The following is a 20,931-nucleotide window of genomic DNA, read 5'->3' on the forward strand; positions in this document are numbered from 1 at the left end:
GGAAAAGAAGAAGAAAAAAGACGTGCCCACTTTTTTTTCCCCAGTGGCCCTAATCCTTTTCTGTAATAGATAGATAGATAGATAGATAGATAGATAGATAGATAGATATAACTATTATTTCAACTGACTTACTGAATGTTAAAAACAAACAAACAATGATACTACTTTTTTATGGTGCCTGTGCCACCCCTATGAAAGTCCTGGAAACGCCCCTGCGTTTTACTGGGATCCTTAGCGACCGGACTCCCTCCACCTCCAACCCTCCCCGCTGATGACGTCACGCTTTAAATATTCCCGTAGCTTCTTCACGCCGTCCTCGTCACCATCACCACCCACCCAGCAGATAGATCCTGTGACGGGTCAGCCGTACGTGTGTAGCCTGGAAACATTTCTGTTGTCTGGAAGGCGCCGCTGCTCTGGTCCGCTTTGCTCTGCAGAACCTGGAGGGAAGAAAAAGGCGTCTTCGGGATTGAGTGCGCAAAAAGGGGGGAGGCGGATAAGAGCTAAGTCGGGCGTGGTAGCGGGGAAAACTCATCTTTGTGAGGAGAAACTTCAGAGCAGCAGCTACCATGTCGCTGTCGGTCCCGCAGAACGGAGTGAAGGCGGATAATGAGCCCGTTATCGAGCTGTTTGTGAAGGTAAGACCGCAGGATAAGTTTTTCTCTCTCTCACTTGGCTTAACCCACATCTGCGCATTGTGCTCTCACGCGCTTTATTTCTGCCTCGAAAGCGAGTAATGTTAGAGATTTGCACATATAGTGTCTCCACGCAGGACGGCTGTATGGAGGCGTGTGTTTGAGAGGCTCGGGGCTACATGTTCATTTACATCCATAAACCTCTTTGCCATTGTGGCCATGTGGAGCCCGCAGTGTCACCAGCAGGGCGGATACGGCCATCTCCCACCTCTCCACCCCTCAGCGTGGGTGCAGATCAACCTGCCGTGCTGAAAACTGGGCGCTAATTCTGCAACAAAAGCCCGGCAGCTGTGCTTCACAAGAGTCCACCCGACAGTGGGATACATGCTGCAGCTGCATTTTCGTGTTTGGGGCACTAAGTGGTAGATGGTATGAGAACTGACCCTGGTTCAGCTTTAAATAAGAGTGCAGGGTGTTTGATGTTTGATTCACCAAAGCAACAAAGAGCCTGAAGGACAAACTGCTTCACCAGTTTTCCAGCTTTGTTTCACACACAAAAGAAAGTGTGTGGCAGACAATGCTGTTGGTGCATTTTCATTAAAATTGTTTAAAGCGGGCAGTTGGGTAGCTTAATGGATGATCTCCTGCTCAGTGGAGACCCTGGTGGAGGTGGTGGCGGTGGATGCCTGTTTTTTTTTTTTTTGTTTTTTTTTTTCTTTCTTTCTTTGAGCCTGATGCTTCCCAGAGCGGGAAAATGGCACCAGGAAGAATAGAGGGAGAAGCACACTGGGACTGAAGGGGGCTGGGGTAGTGGGAGGAGGCTGTGGGGTAGCGAATTAGGTGGTGGAGTTTATGGGTGTTGGTACGTTAGGGTGTCACTGACCAAAACGGCAGGCTCATAACAGTAACAGTGGATGATTGCGGCTTTGAAAACACTGATACATGCTACATATGAGAGCAATTACCCTCGATAAGCCCAATTTATAAAGGGATCCCTATCTAGGAGAACCACCTCCATTACATCATATCAGTTGGATGCAGTACAAACCCCGCCTCCGTCCTGTTTGTGGTGCTTTTGTAGACTCTGAGTTTAAAGAGGAGGTCTCCTCAGCGTAAAACTACAGGAACAAACCGTCCAGTGCTGCTTCTACTACTGCATTTCACTGCCTACAGGAGAGGTTACATCATCCCGAGGCCTGGAAGGTTTGCACTTGTGGCCGGCTCTTCCCTCCCAACCCCTCCCTTTCTAGCCCGCGCAGCCAGAAGTTTCTTCATTGTGTATCTTCTGGACACGTCTGCGTGGAAGTGTGCTAGCGTTTCCCTTCACTCCCTCTCACATGGCTCCGTGTTGCATGTACCAGAGTTTGACTTGTACACATCTATTATTCATGCAGCCGTTTTCACTGTGTTGCATTAAACACAGCCATGGGAGACAATGGCTGGCATGCAGGTTGCCATAGGCACATTGCTGTTAGCTGGGCCTCTGGGAACAGCTGATAACAAAGTGTGTGTGTGTGTGTGTGTGTGTGTGCTCTCCACACACAGCTGTCAGATCTGTTAGGCCTCTGCCACATATCAAAGCTGACTAATTATGCTTCCGTAATATCAGTTGCCACAGTGTCCACTGTTTACTCATTAAAAGTAGCTGGCTCACCCAGTTCAGAGACTGTTCGATTATCTTGCAGCTTTTTACCACCAGTGTTTATAGCAACAGTTGTCAAACTGCTATGGGAACACTTGGAGTGGGCTCATCGAGGGTGGGGAGGTGAAGCTCGTGTTGTCTCCGTTTATTGCTCTGTCACATCAGCACAATGTGATGACTTTGTAAGTGGGAGGATCGACCCTTGACCTCATCACAGCGCAGCAGGTTAGATATTGTTTTTGATCACAAGTAGCTGTTGGGCTGTGGAGGGTGACTTCCTAGCATCCACCCAACACATTAGAATACTAAATGAGATGTCGTAATTAAATGGGAGAATAAAGCTTGTATCTATCTTTTGTATTTGTATTTATTTGAAATTGTTCCTCTTAATCACGACATCATCCAGACTTGGGAGCACATTAGACTGCTTTGACCTAAGCGCAGAGCATTGCAGATCAGTGTTTTGTGGTAATGGTGCTGTCTCCTGTCGGTCCCCTTTCCATGGTCACGCCAACTGTTGGGCTTTTCTGTGAATAAAACTAACCTCTGCTTAAATGTGATTGGTCAGTCGGGCTCGGGCTACAAATGTAACCTGAAAGATTCACACTTGCAACCTCTAAATCCTCACATTTAACACAATCATTCTGCTCTTCAACGGTTCTCACATTATTTCCTCGCCAACTTCATCTCCTTCTCTGACGATCAGCTTTCCCGCCCTGATGGCATTCAGCTCCAACCCTTCTGCTGGTTTTGGGGGCTATCACGGTAGAAGGCGACTCTCCTCTAACCTTATTCTGTTTATGGTTATTCCACATGTTTTTGGTACTGCCACCTGGTGACAGGATGCAGCAACAACATGTAAATGCAAAGCTGTGCATAAGATGGGAGCACAGCCATGCTGGTTCTTTACATTCTTCATTGTTGTTTTTGTGTTCATAACTTGCACTCAAATGATTCTGTATGTTTTATTCAATTTTCCTTACGAAGATTCTCTGAATTAATTCGGGACATGCATGCAAATGAGTCATTCTGCACCAGCATATGATCATGGGTGGATGACAGTGAGTGGAATATAGATGAGCCAAAGGAAACAAACAGCCTTTATCTCCACTCGCATTTGTGCGTCTGCTGGCTGAGACTGTGCCAGGGTCACACGACCGGTCGCAAAGCCTTATGCTGCTTCCAGCTCTCAGGCCAGCAGAGGTTGAAAACATGTTCAAGAAGTGCTTTTAGGTCTGGGTGGCAGACTGTTTACAGTGGAGATGAAGGCCTACAAAGCCCAGAGAGGAGTTCACAGCTATGCAGCGCTTCTGTGCGGTCAAGGAGGCTAAAACGTTGTTAGCTCGGTCTGTAAAAGAGAACAATGACAGCTCGGGTTTAACTTCATCTTAACGCGTTACACTCTGAGCTGTTTGCAGGCCTGGCCAAGATCGGCTCATCATGTTGTGCAATCAGTTGGAGCATGTGACGGTCAGATGCATGGCTTATATACTGCGGCTCGTAACAATGCACTGCTCACCCAAAAGCTGTAACCGTTAAAATGTCGGTAGTTTGAAAGGTTTAGTATCGCTACCCTTAGCAGCGAGGTTCCATTTATTGTTTGTTTCTTTTCAGCATAAAATAAACCGTTCCTTTGTCCCTCGGGTGGTATTCTAGGGAGCTAAGTGCTGTTTCTTTATAGGAAAATCAATAGAGCGCTTTATTTTTTGTGAGTAACGCTGCAGTCAGCATCTTGAGTTAGAGGACAGAGATTAATGGCTTGTTAGTGGTGTGGAGCTTGCTGAGCTTGTGCTGTGTGTCCTCGTTTCTGCACCATGGACTTGCTTTTGCAGCACCTGGCCTGTCACAACTTCTTCTTTGTAACTGTCTGGTTGACTGACTCTCTGGCCACTGGCCTAATCGATCTGGCAGTGTGTTATTACACCAATCTGAACTGGGGCTTTGGAACCACTCAGAAGTTAATTTATGTTCTTGCCAGTGGACTATAACATGTACTTAAGCAACACGGCCCTAGTTGTACCTAAATAAATGGCTCTTATGTAAATGATGTTCAAATTTAAAAGCTTGAGTCATCTCATTGAGGGGCGGAAGAGCTGGTCTCATTTCTGTGCTGTTCAGTCAGGAAGCCGATGGTTAATAAAGCATTTTTCAATGACCGGAAATGAGGTCAGTCCAGAGCAGCACGGAATGGATCCAATCACTGAGTCATGTGTTATACTATTATTGTTAAGGCTGTACCTGCCGCAGCCTCTGGCTGTAGCTCCTCTATTACCTTTATTTTCAGAGGTTAAACTACATGCACTACATCAGTACTGACTGTAATCCCAATCATTGATGAAGGTGCATGCTTATTGCTGACTTGATGCTTTACTTGCGGCAAACATTTGTATATGTGGAAATGCAAAGTCAGGCTTGTCCATGAGTGTTTTGCATGTTAGATTTTTATGATGGTGTAAAACAAAAACTGTTGATCATGCACCAGACAGGCACTGAAATGCAGCTCGCCGGTGGGTCAGAGTCTATCCTGATGATGTGGCTGGTGTTTGTGTAGCCACGGTCTGGGCTTCTGCTGCCATATATGTATCTGGCATGTGTGGTAATGGCACACTAAGGATGTGTTGATGCCAAAGGGTCATAGCTGTCTAGACGGGGCTTTTGTCCTGAAGAAATCACTACAGGGTTCGGGGTTGCTTTAATTACATCACTGTGCAGGCAGACTTCAAGTTTACTGTTAAAGGCTTTTTCAGGAACCAGTTTTGTGTCATTTCAAAGGAAAGTGTGAGGAGAAACGGGCAGGAACAACGCAAACATTTGGCTTTTGTGTTTGCGAGTAAGAGCGCGTCTCCCTTTATGGTCAGTGAAATTTTTGCAGAGGTGGGGTCGGGGCCAACCTGAGTATGCAGCTTATTGTTTGTATTAGATACTTGGAAAAAAAACAGCAGAGCGAGGAGTCAGTCGGTTCATGCTCGTCTCCCACATTTACTGTCTGCTCTGCCTTCATTTTGGATCTGCATTACTCATCACTTCCACTCACCCTGGGCCTGGAGAAACCTGACCTGGCTGCTGCTTATCTCCTCTGGTTATTCAGTAAACTTACATCATTGCCACAGCAAGAGTAAGCCTCATTTAGACGTCAGCTTTCCACAACTTTCCACTGAATCTGACTGTGAACAGTAGGCCTGTGTCTCAGTGGAAGTCTTAAGTTTTCCCCTGAGTGATGTCAGCCTGAGTCACAGCCACAGAGAGGATGTTGCGATGTTTCCATGTCCCAGCCGAATCCGACTCCCCTGCGCGCTCGGGCACCCACAGTGTCTCAGGTTGGAGTGATTCAACCAGGAGGTCAAATCTGACCGGCTGATTTGGTCAGTCTGCCAGGAACCCTTTTAAGTACCTAAAACTTACTTCACATGTTGAACTATTGCTCCTCTTCATTTCTTACTTTTTCTGATTTTCATCAAACGGCTGCTGAATTCAGATTGATTTATTTGGGCAGACTTGACAGGCTGCTTGGTATTAACATAAAAATGCTGTTTTGTTTTTGTTTTTTTTGTTGTTGTTTTTTTTTTTTGTTATCCATAATCTACTTTATGTTTTTATATCTTCTTTATGATCAGCTTGGTCTATAAAATGTCTCAGAAGTCCAAACACTGGATAGTTTGTGTGTAAAAGTTTTTAAAACAGATTTTTATTTTATTCTTAAATAAAACTTGATAAAAATTAGATCCTTTCCAAATAAAATAAGAACATATTATTGTTTTTATTCCTTTTGGTGTCTTATTCATAGAAGTCAGCTTATGAATAAGGCGGTGACATATACAGAGTCAGTTCATGTACAACTAGGAAAGTTTCTGGAGAAAATGCTACAGCAGAACTTCTGTATTTTCAGTTATTTTACATTGTTAAATACTAAAATTGGCTGTGGTTCTTTAGCTGACCCTCACCCTGCCATGTCTGACAGTGTGTCTCATGAATTCCAGCCTGACTCTGTTTAGCTTAATCATTCAATGCCAGCGTAAGCTGACAAACAGCGGGCAGTTTTTGGGTCCAGCTTCTTTTAATCCTACCTTGGCCTATACGTGTGTGAGTGTGTGTCCAGCAAACAGGGAGAGGCGCTGCCATGACGCTAGCAGGGCTGCCCACCCTCAAACGGACATTCCTGCAGTGTGTCGAAGCAGCCGAGCTCCAGAGCTCGCTACTTCGTCAGTTCCTTATTCGGTCAAGTGTGGCTTGAACTCGCTGAGCAGCCCAACCTATTTAGAATGTGAAGTGCGGGGAGGGGAAGGCGAGGGCCGCCACGTTACTAAAATTAGGCGGTGAGCAGAGATTGGGAGGACTGGGCCCAGCATGAACAGGATCATTGTCCTCAGCTGCTCACTGTAGAAGCTGTGATATCACACCGCTGCTCTAGAAAAGGAATGTCTGTCTTAGATAATGATGAGAGCCTTTCTGTGAGTGAGAGAAAGGTGTTGTTGCACATTGAGCAACTCTTTTATGTGCCAGGTTGTAAAATGTTATTGGACTGCAGTGGATAAAAGGATACCTTGCGTCCCAGTTAAAAGTACAGCCATCTTTAAGAGCTCAGATGGCAATGAAACGTTCAGGAATCCTTGTCATCACTGCTGAGATCTGTTGGGCGACATTACCAGGTTCCTGACTGGCTTAGTGATTTAAATATGACACACAACAGGCGATGGATGGATGAAGTTGAACGTTGTCTCTACGGATACTGCGTGTGACTTTAGATGATTTGAAACCATTAATCAGATTCTTAAGTAAAGAAAATGCATTTTAAACGTTTGAGTGGATTTTTGTGGATAAAACTGCACACAGACTCGACTTCATGTTATAGTTTCAGGTGTGCAGGTCTGCTAGAGTGAGAGGCTTCGTGGAGATCTTTAAATGCCTTCTAACTTTTAATTTTATTTATTTATTTGTGATCATGAGGGTATGGAGATTGTTGGGATTAAAAACCATATTTACAAGAGGAGGATATTACACTGCACAGCACCAGCTATGCACTTCATGTAGATTTCAAAGAGGTCTCAACTGAGTGTTATCCCCACTTTAAGGTGGATGAAAGCCTCACAACCCAGCGTGGTTCTGCAGTGCTTTGATGTTGGAAATGAAGGATGTTGAAAAGTAATTTCCACCTTACTTGATTCGATCTCCTGGGGTGCAGCCCAGGCTAGTGAGGGGTGGCTGTGTAGCATCTGAGAGCCAACCGTGAGCTGGCGTTGTACAATAATACACAAAGAAACATGACACTTTGCTAATATCCCCGCTGACGCCTGGCAAGGGAAGTAATGTTGAACCATCCAATAGGAAAAAACGTCGATGAGGAAGCGATGAGCGGTGTGACCTCAGCGCGTTCAAGACGAGTTGGCTGCTTGTCATGGCCCTTCCAGTGTCCCCAAGGAAGTCCTGGCCTACTCCTGCTGGTAATTGGCTGACATGAGAAGGTCATCAGCTGATGCAGCTCACCTGGGCTTTCCAGGCTATAAAAGATGACTTGCTCTCTTTGATTTAACGGAAACTAGTGTGCACTCCCTCCATGTCACACACTTGGAGCCAGTTTGTGCCGGTTGTCCTGGGTACCGCTGCCTGCATTCCTCTGTGTGTTTTGTTCTAAATATCGGTTTGGTCAACTTGCTGTGTCTTGGAATTCTTTTGCTAGCAAGGAAAACTTGAGTTTGTGGGAGTGGCTGGTAGAAAGGACCACTTTGTGTGTTTTGGCTTAGTTGTTACATCACTGGCTCCACGAAGAAAGGGGAAGTGATAAGAGGTATGATCTCACTGGCTGGAGAAGGCTGCGTGTGTTTGCCCACCCAGACCCACCCTCAATGTGCTCATCGATGCGTCACGCTGTCCTGAACTCCTAGATAACATCCAAGATTAAACATGACTCACACCCTTCATCAAGCAGCTGTGTGCGCTGGGATTAAATAAACAAGCATCTGCTGACTTACCATCCACTGAGCCTAAAATAAAGCTGGAGAGCCTGTTGGCAGCAGTCAGCTGTTGCTGCTGTGGGCCAAACGTTATTGCAGCCGATTTGTGTGAATCTGTGTACTACTTGTAAAATGTGCTTCTTTCCAAACTCGTGGGCTTTGCCTTCTAAAGATTTTCTCCCCCTAACTCCAGAGTTTTATTGCCTTTTTTTTGCCTGCTAGCTGATGACGTACCTGACGATCTACAAACAGAAAGTGCTTTGTGTTGAAGCCCTTTCCTGAATGTCACACCTTAATATAGGCTTTCTGGAAAGTGTCAGTTGGGCCCATAGGCTCCATATTAGAAGAAAAACACGAAATCTAAGGTTTTCTGATCCTTCTGGATTTATTTCGGCTATTTTAAAAGCAGAAGTGCTTAAAATGTCAATCAAAAGCCGTTCTTACAGTTCATTTAGTGCCTAGCAGCTGCTCCCGAGGAGCACGTCGGAAATGCAGCTCCGCCAGCATCACTGCTTAAACTAAACAAAGCGCCATCTTCGGCGGGAGGAACAGGACATTTCTGGAATAGTTTCTCCCTCCTCTCCAAATGCCCAACCCCCCTCTGACTCCACAGAGGGGCCCAGGATAAGGGGTAAGGGATAAAGAGGGAAGAGAAGGAGGAGGAAGAAACAAGAGGGCCAAAAAGCACACTGAAGCTTACTATCTTTCCTCTTCGTCACGCTTTAAGCATCCGTTACCACTTGTTCTCCCTCCTGTTGGTTAGCACCACATGATCCCCAGTTTCCTTCTGGTTTCCTGTAATCTCTCTCTCTGTGTCTGCAGCCTGCTCTGCTGCAGAGTCCAGAGAGTAGGAGTCTGAATGCCCAGAACCTGAAATCGCACTGAGACAGGAAGGAAAAAATGAAATGTCTTTCTCAGCTGCTGTGGCCTCCTGTCTCACCACTCGACCTGCAGAACTCTGATGAACTCTCCTTGAAAGCGGTTCACTGAGTGGTAACATCTTTACAAATGACATTCAACAGTGTATTTGCATTTTATCACCACCAAAAGAGAGCCGGCTGCAGACCGCTCACCTGTGCATTGTAATCCTTTTCACAATGCATGCATTGCTTTCCATGTCATACGTTCTGGCCATTGCCATGGGAACAGTTGCTGTGCTGCGTTACCACCCTTGATGCAGACCTGAATGCTTCTCTGTAGGTGTAGCGCTGCGGGGAAAATGGAGTAATCATCCCATTGATGTCTTTCTGATCCCCTTAGGTTCAGCTAATGCTAGTCCAGCACCTCAGGGCTAAAGCCTTATTTTGGAATTGAATCGTGTAATGTGAAAAGGGGACTTTCATTTGCTAAACAATGGCAGTGATCTAATCCAAGCTTTTCAGAAATTGAATTCAGAGAGGGAGAGGACAGTGGCAGTACAATGGGAGCCAGCAGGCAGATCAAACAGAGCCGTCTCACTGGGCGTCACACAGAGGACAACAGCAGCCAGCCTGTCCGCAGCAGCAAGGAGCTGCTGCACTGACTGAACCCTGCACAACAAAGTGCCCTATTGAGGACCTGCAGATCTGACATTAACAAATATATATTTGTAAAGTTAAAAATCATTTGAATCTTATGTTCATTCAGCACCCTTTTGCAAATCGGTGGTATTTATGTGTGATTTGTATATCTTTTGCATTACTTGGTATAGCAGACGCCTCTGTGCAGGTGGAAAAAGGCTGAAAAGGACGAAAGAAGCAAAGCTGAAGGGAATGAGCAGCGAGTGACGTCACACGAGGCAGACAACAAAAAATAAATGACATTCAGCTTATTCAGAGGCTCTGCTACAGTCATCCACTGAATGAATGAGTGAATTCCAGAATGCCAGGGTTTCAATGACCTCCATGTATGTCCTTGTTAATAGAATAGCTTGGCAGGGTTGGTCACCACAGAGCGCACGAGCTGGATGATGGAGGTTGTTGTGTGTCTGCTTTTGTGAATATTGAAGAGGAAGAACAAAGAAAATGCCATTTTTCTCAATGCATGTTTTTAAAAATGACAATTAAGAAAAGAAAGGAAGCAGGATTTCTTTATGACACCGTGTAAAACTCTTAATCAGATGAAACGCTTACTCTGCCTTCTGATGTGGAGTCCAGATGATATTTGTGCCCATGTGGTGTAAAACTAATAAAACAGCCTGCTGTGTGTGTTTGTGCGCAGATTAATTTGCTGCATCATTCCCTAGTTTTACAGTACTTAAGCTGAGCTGCTATTGATTTGTTTGTTTGAAACAGATTAAATTTAATATCCAAATAGCGTCTTTACCGCGCTCCTTCCCATCGCTAAACGATGAGTGTGCGTCATTCATTTGGAGCGCACACCACTTCCATTGATCTCGTTCCCCCCACAACTCGGCCTTGTTTTTGTGCAGTCTGGCTAAGAAGGAAGCACAAGGCTATCTGAGCCTTAATCACTCTACAAGTTTCCTGTTGCTCTTAGGCTGTGGTTCTCCAAATGGAAGGGGGAAGTGTGCAGACGCCTTCAAAGGCATGTGAGTTTGTTCGTCAGTCTTTGCCTCCTGCTCGAGTCTGAAAGAGTCATTGTGTGAAACGGGCCCCTGTGGGTGAGCGCAGCAAAGCGCCCAGGTTGTGCAGTACAGCTGAAAAGGTTATCAGGACCTGTTTGTGTTTTGGACTAAACAGTAAGCAAAGTGCTGTCGGCCATGGGAACCAGTCATAGGTGCTTTTAGATCTTTGTCTGCTAGATTGGGTTGTATGCCAGTGGTAATTAAATGTGAGATGCTTCCACCCATCTTTTGTGTACTCAGTTCTCAGGACTGGTACCTGGAATATGTTTCTGGTGGTTAATCCTGCTCCTCTGTCTGTGTGTTTGTTGAAGGCAGGAAGTGATGGCGAGAGCATTGGGAACTGCCCCTTCTCCCAGAGACTCTTCATGATTCTGTGGCTGAAAGGAGTCGTCTTCAACGTCACTACTGTGGATCTAAAGAGGTGAGCGCTGTTCTCTTTCCTCTATAATCATCTGTTCCATCACTTTTCCTTCTTTGTTAGCCTACTGGAGCGTTCCTGGGTGTTTCCCAGCCCCACCTCTGACACACTCGCTGCTTCCCCACTGCTTATTTGGTTTTCCCATGACCCCTTCCCAGGCCAGGGAAAATTGGGGGAAACTAAACATTCAGACTCTGGAGAGGTTATTTTAAGATTCTTGACTCTGCTCACTTCCTGCCTAGAATTTGTTGGGCAACTGTCTTTTTTTTTTTTTAAAACCACTGGGATCAGTGATCCTCTGCAATTTTGTTTTTCCTTGCCAGCTGCAAGCCAACACACTTTCACATGTGGATTCCAGTACTAGGAGCTCCAAACAGACTACGTTTCCGTCTGTATGATTCATCTAAATACTCCCTAAATGTTTATCCACTTGTTAGGCCTGATTATTTTGAGCTGTATCCACCAGTCAGATGGACGCCTGGTTTCTGCAGTCTCTCTTTGTGTCTTTAGATTTTTAAGATTACCGACCCTGGTTTCCACAGTGTCGTTTATTCTTTGCAGCAACAGCAGAGATGCATTTGATAAAAGTGTTTCCTTTGTTTTGTTTTTTTTGTTTGTTTTTTTTTTTTTAGACCGCTCACAGGAGGAAAGTGAGAGCCATTTGACTAGTGGCTTAATTTTCACACATGCCTTGACATTCAGGATGAGTGCATGGGTTTGGGTATTTTGCATATATTTTCCTCCCGGGTAGAAAGTCTCTGTGTGAGGCAGCGATTAACCTCCACTGCTTTTGCTGTAGCTGGCGAAAGGCCATATTTGCTGCAGAAGCAAAAAACAAAATTTTATTGTTTCTTTTTGTTTCTGTTGGGTAGGTAGCAGCCAGTTAATCAAATGCATTTGAGTAACTGATCATCAGGAAGTGTGAGCACTGCTATAAAAGCTGAATTCTGTCAGTTTGCTGTCAAGAAGGAACAACATCAGTAATTTCAGAGAAGCAACTGCTGCTGCTCATCAGTCTGTGAAAGAATGTGCCCATCATTCTGCAGTGAGAGAGATTATTCACAAGTCGCAAACATTCAACACAGCTGTGAATCCTCACAGCAGTGGGTGTCCCAGCATACTGACCCCGTCAGACCGTGCAGTGCTGAGTGGAAAAGTGCAAGAACTGCAGGGAAACTGCAAAAAAAAAATCCCACGAGCTGCAGCTTGGACTTCCTGACTTGGTGTCAGTCTGCATGTGTTCAAAGTTAGGAAAAACTGCAAAGTGTGGCCTCTTTGGAAGGGTTGTTGGGAGTAGGGCAGGGCAATTTGGCCAAAAATATTTATCACGATATATATTTGAAAATTTGCAATAACGATTTAGCTGAAGCAAAACAAAATACTTTACAACTTTGGTGGGTTTTTTGCACTAACAATGTATTTTCACTTAAACAAGCAGCTGTTTTTCATGTGCATTACAGTTATATACAAATGTAACAGTGCAAATTCCTCGCTGACAGTTTAACCAAAAGGCATTTCCCTGGAAACTGGCCGACATATCCTAGAATAACCATGTTTAATATCCACAACACTTAAAAAGAGGTTATACACACACAATACGGTAATATTATGTTGAAGCACAGTACGTATCACTCCGCCAGGCTCCTGCCTACGGTAGCCGTAATGCTCCGACAATCCATCAAGCGGTGCGGCTTCGTAGCTTAGCAAAGTCGTACTAAAACATTTTTGAGCGCCGTGTACATAAAAACGGTTCGGTAATAACGTCGGCCCGCTAGCACGCTCTACCAAATATAGGGCTTTGTTGTGTATCTTACGGACGAAAGCTAAACCAGTTCCACACCACTGAAGTTGCAGCATTTTTACAAACCAATTCTGGTTCTTCTATTTCATTTAACGATCCGCTTTCGCTCTTCTCATTCTCCGTCGCCGCCATGCTTTTTCCACCGTGTGCGTATGAAAACGAAGGCGTGCGTGTTTTACCCATATTCTATCGCGATATTTCATTTTCTTATCGTTGCCTTACATTATACCGATATTACCGTGAACCGTATGATATGCCCAGCCCTAGTTGGGAGAAAGCCTCCCCTCTCGGTTTGGGTTTGCGAAGCTGCATCTGAACAAAGCAGAAGACTGATTCTGTAAGTTACTGAATGGTGGGGTGTACTTGGTCTCACACACTTTCTGCGGTTCGTCTGGTTTTTGTTGAATAGGTAACAACACACCATGACGTGCCATGTGTGGGTTTTTTTGGGGGGGGTTTCTCATTTTAAAACCTGCAAAGAACCTGATTGTTTTATTTATTTTAACTGAAAGTGGGACTAGTTGTACTACAGATTCTGGTGTAATTTTGGGTCAACAGTAGAATGGCAACCAAGTCAAATATGGTGTTTTATTTCTTCTTGTCGTCTTTCAAGGCTCTCCTGTTTTTCTGTGATTCGAGGCAGTTTCTTCCTCGCTCCTTGGTGATAATCGGTGGGCATGTCACTTCCCCCTGACATGCCAAAGAGTTGAAGTAATTTCCCCTTTTTTCTGCCCTTAAATGGTTTGTCCCAAAGCTCGCCATCATTATGGGCATGGACTCAAAAAACCTGCACTGTTGGATGAATGATGTTGATGGTATTATTAATATCAGTCACTGTTTAGACTGTCCCCACAAACCCATCAGAGTCACTGCTGTTTGGTTGTTTTTATACTGAAGACTCATTCAGCACATGCTCATTGCTGTTTGTGTGTCAGCCTCATCTGCCTGCCAGAGACATCTGGCACCAAATGTGCTGGTTTGAAGGCCACAGAGGAAAAAAGGGGACACAAACAGACTCGCAGCACAGCGGCTCCAGCTGGAGGAGGAGGGGGGGTTGTAGAGGTCTGAAAAAACACGCAGCAGAAACGCAGCCCTTTAAATATTTGAACTTAAAGTAATTACACAGTATATTATACACACAGTATTAAGTTAAATCTCTGGTTCCTTTTGTGGGGATAAAAGCAGATTTTACATGTTAGAAACGAGCTCCTGGATTGGTTCTGCCTTCATCTGCCCACTGACATTTCTCCACTCCGTGTCCCAGGAAGCCCGCAGACCTCCAGAACCTGGCCCCCGGCACGCACCCGCCCTTCATCACCTTCAACAGCGAGGTCAAAACTGACGTCAACAAGATCGAGGAGTTTCTCGAGGATGTTCTCTCCCCGCCCAAGTGAGTGCTTTCTGTTTCAAACTCCTGCGATGACTGCTTGCCACACCTAGACACCAAACACCCCCCACTTATGATTAACTGCACCGTGAGCAGTTAATTACAGAGCCTTTTGTTGATTGTAAATGACGATTAAATAAAGTTTTGCAGTATTTATTTTATTGTCAACACATTTTATGAGCCTTCCACTTATAGTGTTGGTGTCTGTCAGTAGTAAATGGAGCTTTTATTGAGCTGTTCTTTGCTCATTTTTATTTTCTAATGATGTCTGCACAGAGAAAACGTAAAATAACTGCAGCACACGTGGCTTCATATGTGTTTATTTTGCAGGTACATCAAGCTTGGTGCAAGACATCCAGAGTCAAACACCGCTGGCATGGACATCTTTGCCAAGTTTTCTGCATACATCAAGAACTCCAAACCAGATGGGAACGAGGGTAAGTCTTTACACGCATGCACGCGGGAAGGTGCAGGACTTCAGTGTGTAGTGTGCTTTACTGGTTGCTAGGTGACACTGGTAGCCCTGCCTGGATTGGTGGATTAAAGTCTGACTCGGGAACACACGGCGCTTTTGTTCTGCTGCCTCCTCCTGTCCTTTCGCTCCCAGTCTCACCTGGAACTTTCTAGAAAAGTGCACAGCCATGATCCAGAGAGCGAACTGGTGCTCATAACCTCACCCTCGTTCCAGATTTATGTAGCCCACAGTCTGTAAACGATTATCAGAAATTTAATATTTTATTGGAATAATGTGAAGAAAAAGTAGTCCTTTGTCTTTGAAATCCCGTTGTGTCCTTCTTTGGGGGGAAATGTGGGAGTATGATGTTTTGGAATGTAAAAAAACAGACTTATCATATCATGTTTTAGTTGGCTGATCTCCACTCTGAGAAAATATCAAACCACAGTGAGCTGGATGTGAAAGCCAAGGCTATGTCAACAGAGTTAGAGAGTGAATGTCATGGTTCAGTGATAAGTTACGGGTTAGATCTACTGTCAAACCACTACACCTAGTATGTGTTCATGACATACTTTCTATTTGTGGAATGAATTGTTTAGTATCTGTAGATGGGTGGAATATGAGGACAAACTATCACCTGTGCATTCCTTTTCAGACGGCATTTGAAGCGCTCTCATATTTATAAAGTGCTCTCTGTGTGCGTCTCTTGATGAAATGCTGCCACCGTGTGGTTGCTCTGCAGTAACCGTCTCCTTCTTTGCAGCTCTAGAGCGCGGGCTGCTAAAGACCCTGCAGAAGCTGGACGAGTATCTTCGCTCGCCGCTGCCCGATGAGATCGATCACAACAGCATAGAAGACGTCAAAGTTTCTAACCGCAAGTTCTTGGATGGGGACGAAATGACCCTGGCTGACTGTAACCTGCTGCCCAAACTGCATATAGTTAAGGTGAGTCATGAAACACACCTGCAGGCGTTGTCATTTAACCACCAAATCAGATGTTTGTTTGTTTTTTTAAGAAGAGAGCATACAAGCTGTACTTGAGGAAACGCTCGCCTCATGCTGCACCTGCAAGGGAGGGACTGGCTTCAATTACTGGAATAAATGAAAATGGTTCTCGTGTAATTCTCAGGCTAATAATCTGAATAAAGGAGAACACCTGCCTGCATGCTCGGGCTGGTCGGATAGAAACGGCTCGTTGTTCGGAGCTGAAGCTTTTCAGTCACCAGCAATGAGGCTGCTGTTCATGCTTCTGGAAATAAACTTAAAGGTCCTAATTTATCTCTACAGGGCAGTTAATTTTCTTAGTTTGTGATCATTTTAGAAATTAATTTTCAAGAAAATACTAAGAGCATTTTCCCGCAGGTTATATATTAAAATGCTTTAGCAAATATTGGCGCATCATCAGAAGTTGTGCCGTTGCCACTCTATACTTTTTACTTTTCACTGCTCTGCTTCAAAAATTACCCAGCTACCCCGGCTCCCTTGGTAAATCTTAACAGTTAACCTTTAACGTGTCATATTTGTGGAGTTTTTGGAACTTGTGCATCAACAGTGTGATTGAACAACTCGCGTCATTCTTTCAGGTGGTGACTAAGAAGTACAGAGGCTTCGAAATCCCCAAAGAGATGACGGGCATCTGGAAGTACCTGAACAACGCCTACACGCGCGAAGAGTTCACCAACACCTGCCCCAGCGACAACGAGATCGAGATCGCCTACGCAGACGTAGCCAAGAGGCTGGTCAAATGAGCTCCTCCGTCGCGACCGCCTCCTTCCATCCCCTCACCACCTCTCTATACTCCCCTGCACCTCCCCATCCTCGGCACCGGGACTGACGTGCTCATTCACCATAAAGGAAAAAACAACAACTTTGGACTTCTTTTCCTTCTCTCCTCATCTAGAGTGAACTCCATGCATGAACCCTTGGTCATTCATTTCTTTTTTTTTCTTCCGGTCATTATGAAGGTCTGTTTAGTTGAATCACCCTCGCTCATGTTTGTCCCCTTTAATTGCTTTTTGTTTTTCATTTGCCAATGAATGTTGTGAGGCGACGGAGAAGCAGCCAGGCGTGCACGTCAGTGCTTGTCGATGCTGGGAGTCGAGCGCGCTCCCTGATAAGTGACCTTCAAGCTGACCTTTCCTCCGTATGCAGGGGGAAAGGCCACACGCTGGTATTTCACTGTCGTCTGTTTAAATTTCACTGTCGTCCGTTTCTTGGATTTCTGAAGACTAAGAAGCTTTTTTTTCTTTCCCCTCATCTTTGTTCATGTAAACAGTGTTGACGCTTCAGTGTTTTTTGGCTCAAGTATTTGACAGGTTAAAATAGAAGCTAATCCAAACCTAAGTGGTCGACATATCAACTGAGATGCTTTATTTTAATGTTGAGCTGTTTAAAATAAATGAGAATATTTGTAACTGCAGGTAAATCTACCTGGCAACCATGCTCTGATTTCCTCACTGCCCTAAGTGGGCACAAGTCTTGTAGCTCGGTAGAACTGTAGGAAATTTCCCGTACTGCTTGCAGAAGTAACAGCAGGAAAAATGCAGCCTGAGGTCTAAGAAATATTCACCTGTATGTAGCTTATTATTGCCTTTGAAAGCGGCTGTTTTAATCAGTAGAGTTTCTTCTCATATCGAACACATTGTGCTTACTGTAGCCATAGTTTGGATTATATGTTATGAACCAAAAATGGGGGGGGGGGCACATTATTCTGGTCTCACTGTGGATGACAAATGAAGAAACCACACACGCTCAGTCTCCTGCTTCATAACACACAGGTTGAAGGACACTAATGTTGGGTTGAGCACCGCGAAAAGCAACTCTAAAGATATTTATGACTAAAAAAGAAGAATAGAGGAGAGTAGCAATGAAGGAACAGCTGTGCAGATTTCTGTCATCAGTCCATATGTAGATCGATCTCCGAGGTAGTGAATGTAGTAGCTCCAAAAAGTGCTTTAGTGTGGATAAAGCAAAACCTGTTTTTGTTTTCTCCCATTTGCCATGTTTTGTTTTGGGTTTTTTTGTTGTTGTTTTTTTCCTTTCGTGAATTTGTTATAAAACAAATCTGATGGGAAGGGAATTGTAAATATTTGTTTTCATTGCTCAGATTGTAAATTTAAAGCATTTCATCTGAACCTTTGAGGAAACGTGGGCCTTTTTCTTGCCTGCTTGGATTTGAACACTAGAGAACGCATCTCCTCTTTGCCTTACTAGTTTCTCTCTGCAGATGTTTCGCAGGAAGGATTTTTGTTTTACGATATCATTTCATGACAACGCGAGTGTGGCGTTGTACCAAGAAAATATCCAAGCTATGTCATTGTTTTTGGGGTTTTTTTGTTTTGTTTTGTTTTGTTTTTTTTCTTTTTAACAATATTGACTGAATTAAATAAACTTCTTATTGGCACTCGGGGCTTGTGTGTTTGTTTAAACCATCAGTGTTTCAGTTACATTTCACAGCCCAAAGCAACATCTGATACCAAATGAAACTAGCTAAATTCACTTAAACGTTATATTGTAAGATAAAGACAGTCTGAATCCATCAGTGTGAAGATCTGCTATGGTGATAAAAGTGGAGAGGGAGAGCCCTCTTCTAACAGGAAGATGAATTTGAAAAGCATAGTTAAAGCCCTAACATCACTCTAGATGTGCTGGAATGAAAAAGAGGACAAGATGTGTGTGAAAAACCTGACAGGGACTAGAAAGAGAGAGCAGATTTCTCCTGTTTTGGCTTCCCTTCATTGGCTCCCTGTTAAATCCAGAATTCAAAATCCTGCTCCTCACATACAAGCTCTTAAATAATCAGGCCCCATCTTATCTTAATGACCTTGTAGTACCATATCACCCTATTAGAGCACTTTGCTCTCACACTGCAGGCCTACTTGTTGTTCCTAGAGTATTTAAAAGTAGAATGGGAGGCAGAGCCTTCAGTTTTCAGGCCCCTCTTCTGTGGAACCAGCTTCCAGTTTGGATTCAGGAGACAGACACTATCTCTACTTTCAAGATTAGGCTTCAAACTTTCCTTTTTGCTAAAGCATATCCTCCTTTAGTTATGCTGTAATAGGTGCAGGCTGCTGGGGGATTCCCATGATGCATTTAGTATTTCTTCACTGTGTGTTAATTGACCCTGTGCACGAGAAAATGCTAACTTCCTGGTTTGAGACCGGATGTGGGGTTGTACATTTCCAGTAGCTTTACTTTGCAGTCAATCGCTACTGCGACGATATCCTCCAAAATCATGTCCAAAACTTGAAAACGGACAGATCGCGTTAAGTTACAAAGAGCAGAAGGTGGGAACACTCACCACTGTTGTGTCATAAAAAATCTAATGATCAATTTTGACGTTTAAAGCGTTTAGATCGATCAGTTGTTTACATCACTCAACACAAGCAGAACTGCATCACTGCAGCAGAAGACACATCGTCCACATTCAGAAGCACATCTCTGTATAGTGACTGGTCTCATGATCTAAACAGGCAAATGTTCAGCATTCAAACTACAGGTGAAGAATAGTCAAACCAGATGTTTCCCTGTTATGTCGATATCAGCTAGTCAAGTACACACCTACACAGCATGTTAACAAACCGTGAAAAAAGCCACACAAAAAATGAATGATTGCTGGTAAGGGTTTCTATACATTAGTATGTACGAAGGGTATGTTGTGGCTTACCTTAAAAATTACAGCGGTCCCTCGCTAATAACGCGGTTCACCTTTCACCTCGCTGTTTTGCAGATTTTTTAGTGCAAGTTTGCATGCTTTTTTTTTTTTACATCACATTGTGTCCTGCGTCCCGATCGCTGCAGACAATCTCCTCCGTGACGTCTCTCCTGTACAGTACAGAATCGCTGCAGTGTGACTCTGAAGTGCAGTACTGTATGTCCACGATGTCCACAAAACGTTTTGCACCGTCAAAAAATAAAATTGGCTACTTGATTTCACCTATCACTGGTTATTTTTAGAACATAACACCCGGGATAAACGAGGGACAGCTGAGAAATATAACATTTGAATCCCTTTTCTCTTTTGCCCTGAGGTGCAGGGAAAAAATATCGACAAGTCGATGAACATCATTTACAGATATATTAGGTAAATGCCCGAGACATCTATAGAAATGTAAATCGCCGCTTGATTCATTCATTTGCTTAACTTGTTTTGGACCATAAACCAGGCACGAATAGGACACCGGAAACAAAGCTCCCCACAGGAGTTTCCGCAAGTAGCATATGCTAACGTGCACACAGTCAATAGACCTCTCTGCATTGAATCATACTTATTATTAATCTCTGTCTCTCTTCCACAGCATGTCTTTTATCCTGTCTTCCTTCTCTCACCCCAACCAATCACAGCAGATGGCCCCCTCCCTGAGCCTGGTTCTCTTCCTGTTAAAAGGGAGTTTTTCCTTCCCACTGTCGTCAAAGTGCTTGCTCATAGGGAGAGAACCATGATTGTTGGGTTTTTCTCTGTATGTATTATTGTAGGGTCTACCATACAATATAAAGCGCCTTGAGGCGACTGTTGTTGTGATTTGGCGCTATAAAATAAAATAAAATGTGTTTAACAAAAGATGAAAAACCTATGCAGGTCTACTGTTCCTTAAGGCAATCAAAAACAAGCTCCAAAGAAATGAAATACAGATGGAAATATGTTGTAAAGCTGTAAAGCGGTCGATGAGTTTTTATACTCGGTGTCAAACTGATGAGAGCGGCTGTGTTGGAAACAGTGCCATTTAAGAAAAAGGAGGAGGAAACTTAGTGATGTTAAGATTTGTGTTGGAAATGTAAATATGGACAGGATTAGGAATGGTTATATCAGAGGGGAAAAACTAAGAGAGGTGATAGTGAATTGCTCTGGATAAGTGTGGAGGAGTCATTATTGGTATGCTGAAGACGGAGCTGCCAGGGAAAAAGAAAAGAAGTCCAAAGCTACTCATACTTCTAATGAGTATCGGCACCACAGTTTATCCAGGTGCACAGCATCAGGATCCTGATTTCACATTAGCAGCAGATTTATGTTATTATTTATCTTTTCCTGGTGTGATAAATGTCTCTCTGCGTGTTGCTGTGATGTGAGAATAAAGTTTCAC

General features: G+C 44.1%; 1 protein-coding gene across 1 annotated transcript; it reads left to right on the plus strand.

The window, feature by feature from the left end:
* The first annotated feature begins 298 nt into the window (after positions 1–298).
* On the plus strand, positions 299–18,254 carry clic4 (CLIC family member 4). Its single transcript, XM_085257074.1, has 6 exons — positions 299–638; positions 11,103–11,212; positions 14,275–14,400; positions 14,728–14,834; positions 15,615–15,796; positions 16,435–18,254. Exons 1-6 carry the CDS (start codon positions 570–572, stop codon positions 16,597–16,599), a joined length of 759 nt encoding a protein of 252 aa, XP_085113200.1. The 5' UTR covers positions 299–569; the 3' UTR covers positions 16,600–18,254.
* Positions 18,255–20,931: the final 2,677 nt, after the last annotated feature.

The sequence above is a fragment of the Mchenga conophoros genome, linkage group LG19 (assembly GCF_057382185.1).
Source record: "Mchenga conophoros isolate Kocher_MC1m ecotype Shallow Benthic linkage group LG19, M_conophoros_male_GT1.1, whole genome shotgun sequence".
Taxonomy (NCBI): Eukaryota; Metazoa; Chordata; class Actinopteri; order Cichliformes; family Cichlidae; genus Mchenga; species Mchenga conophoros.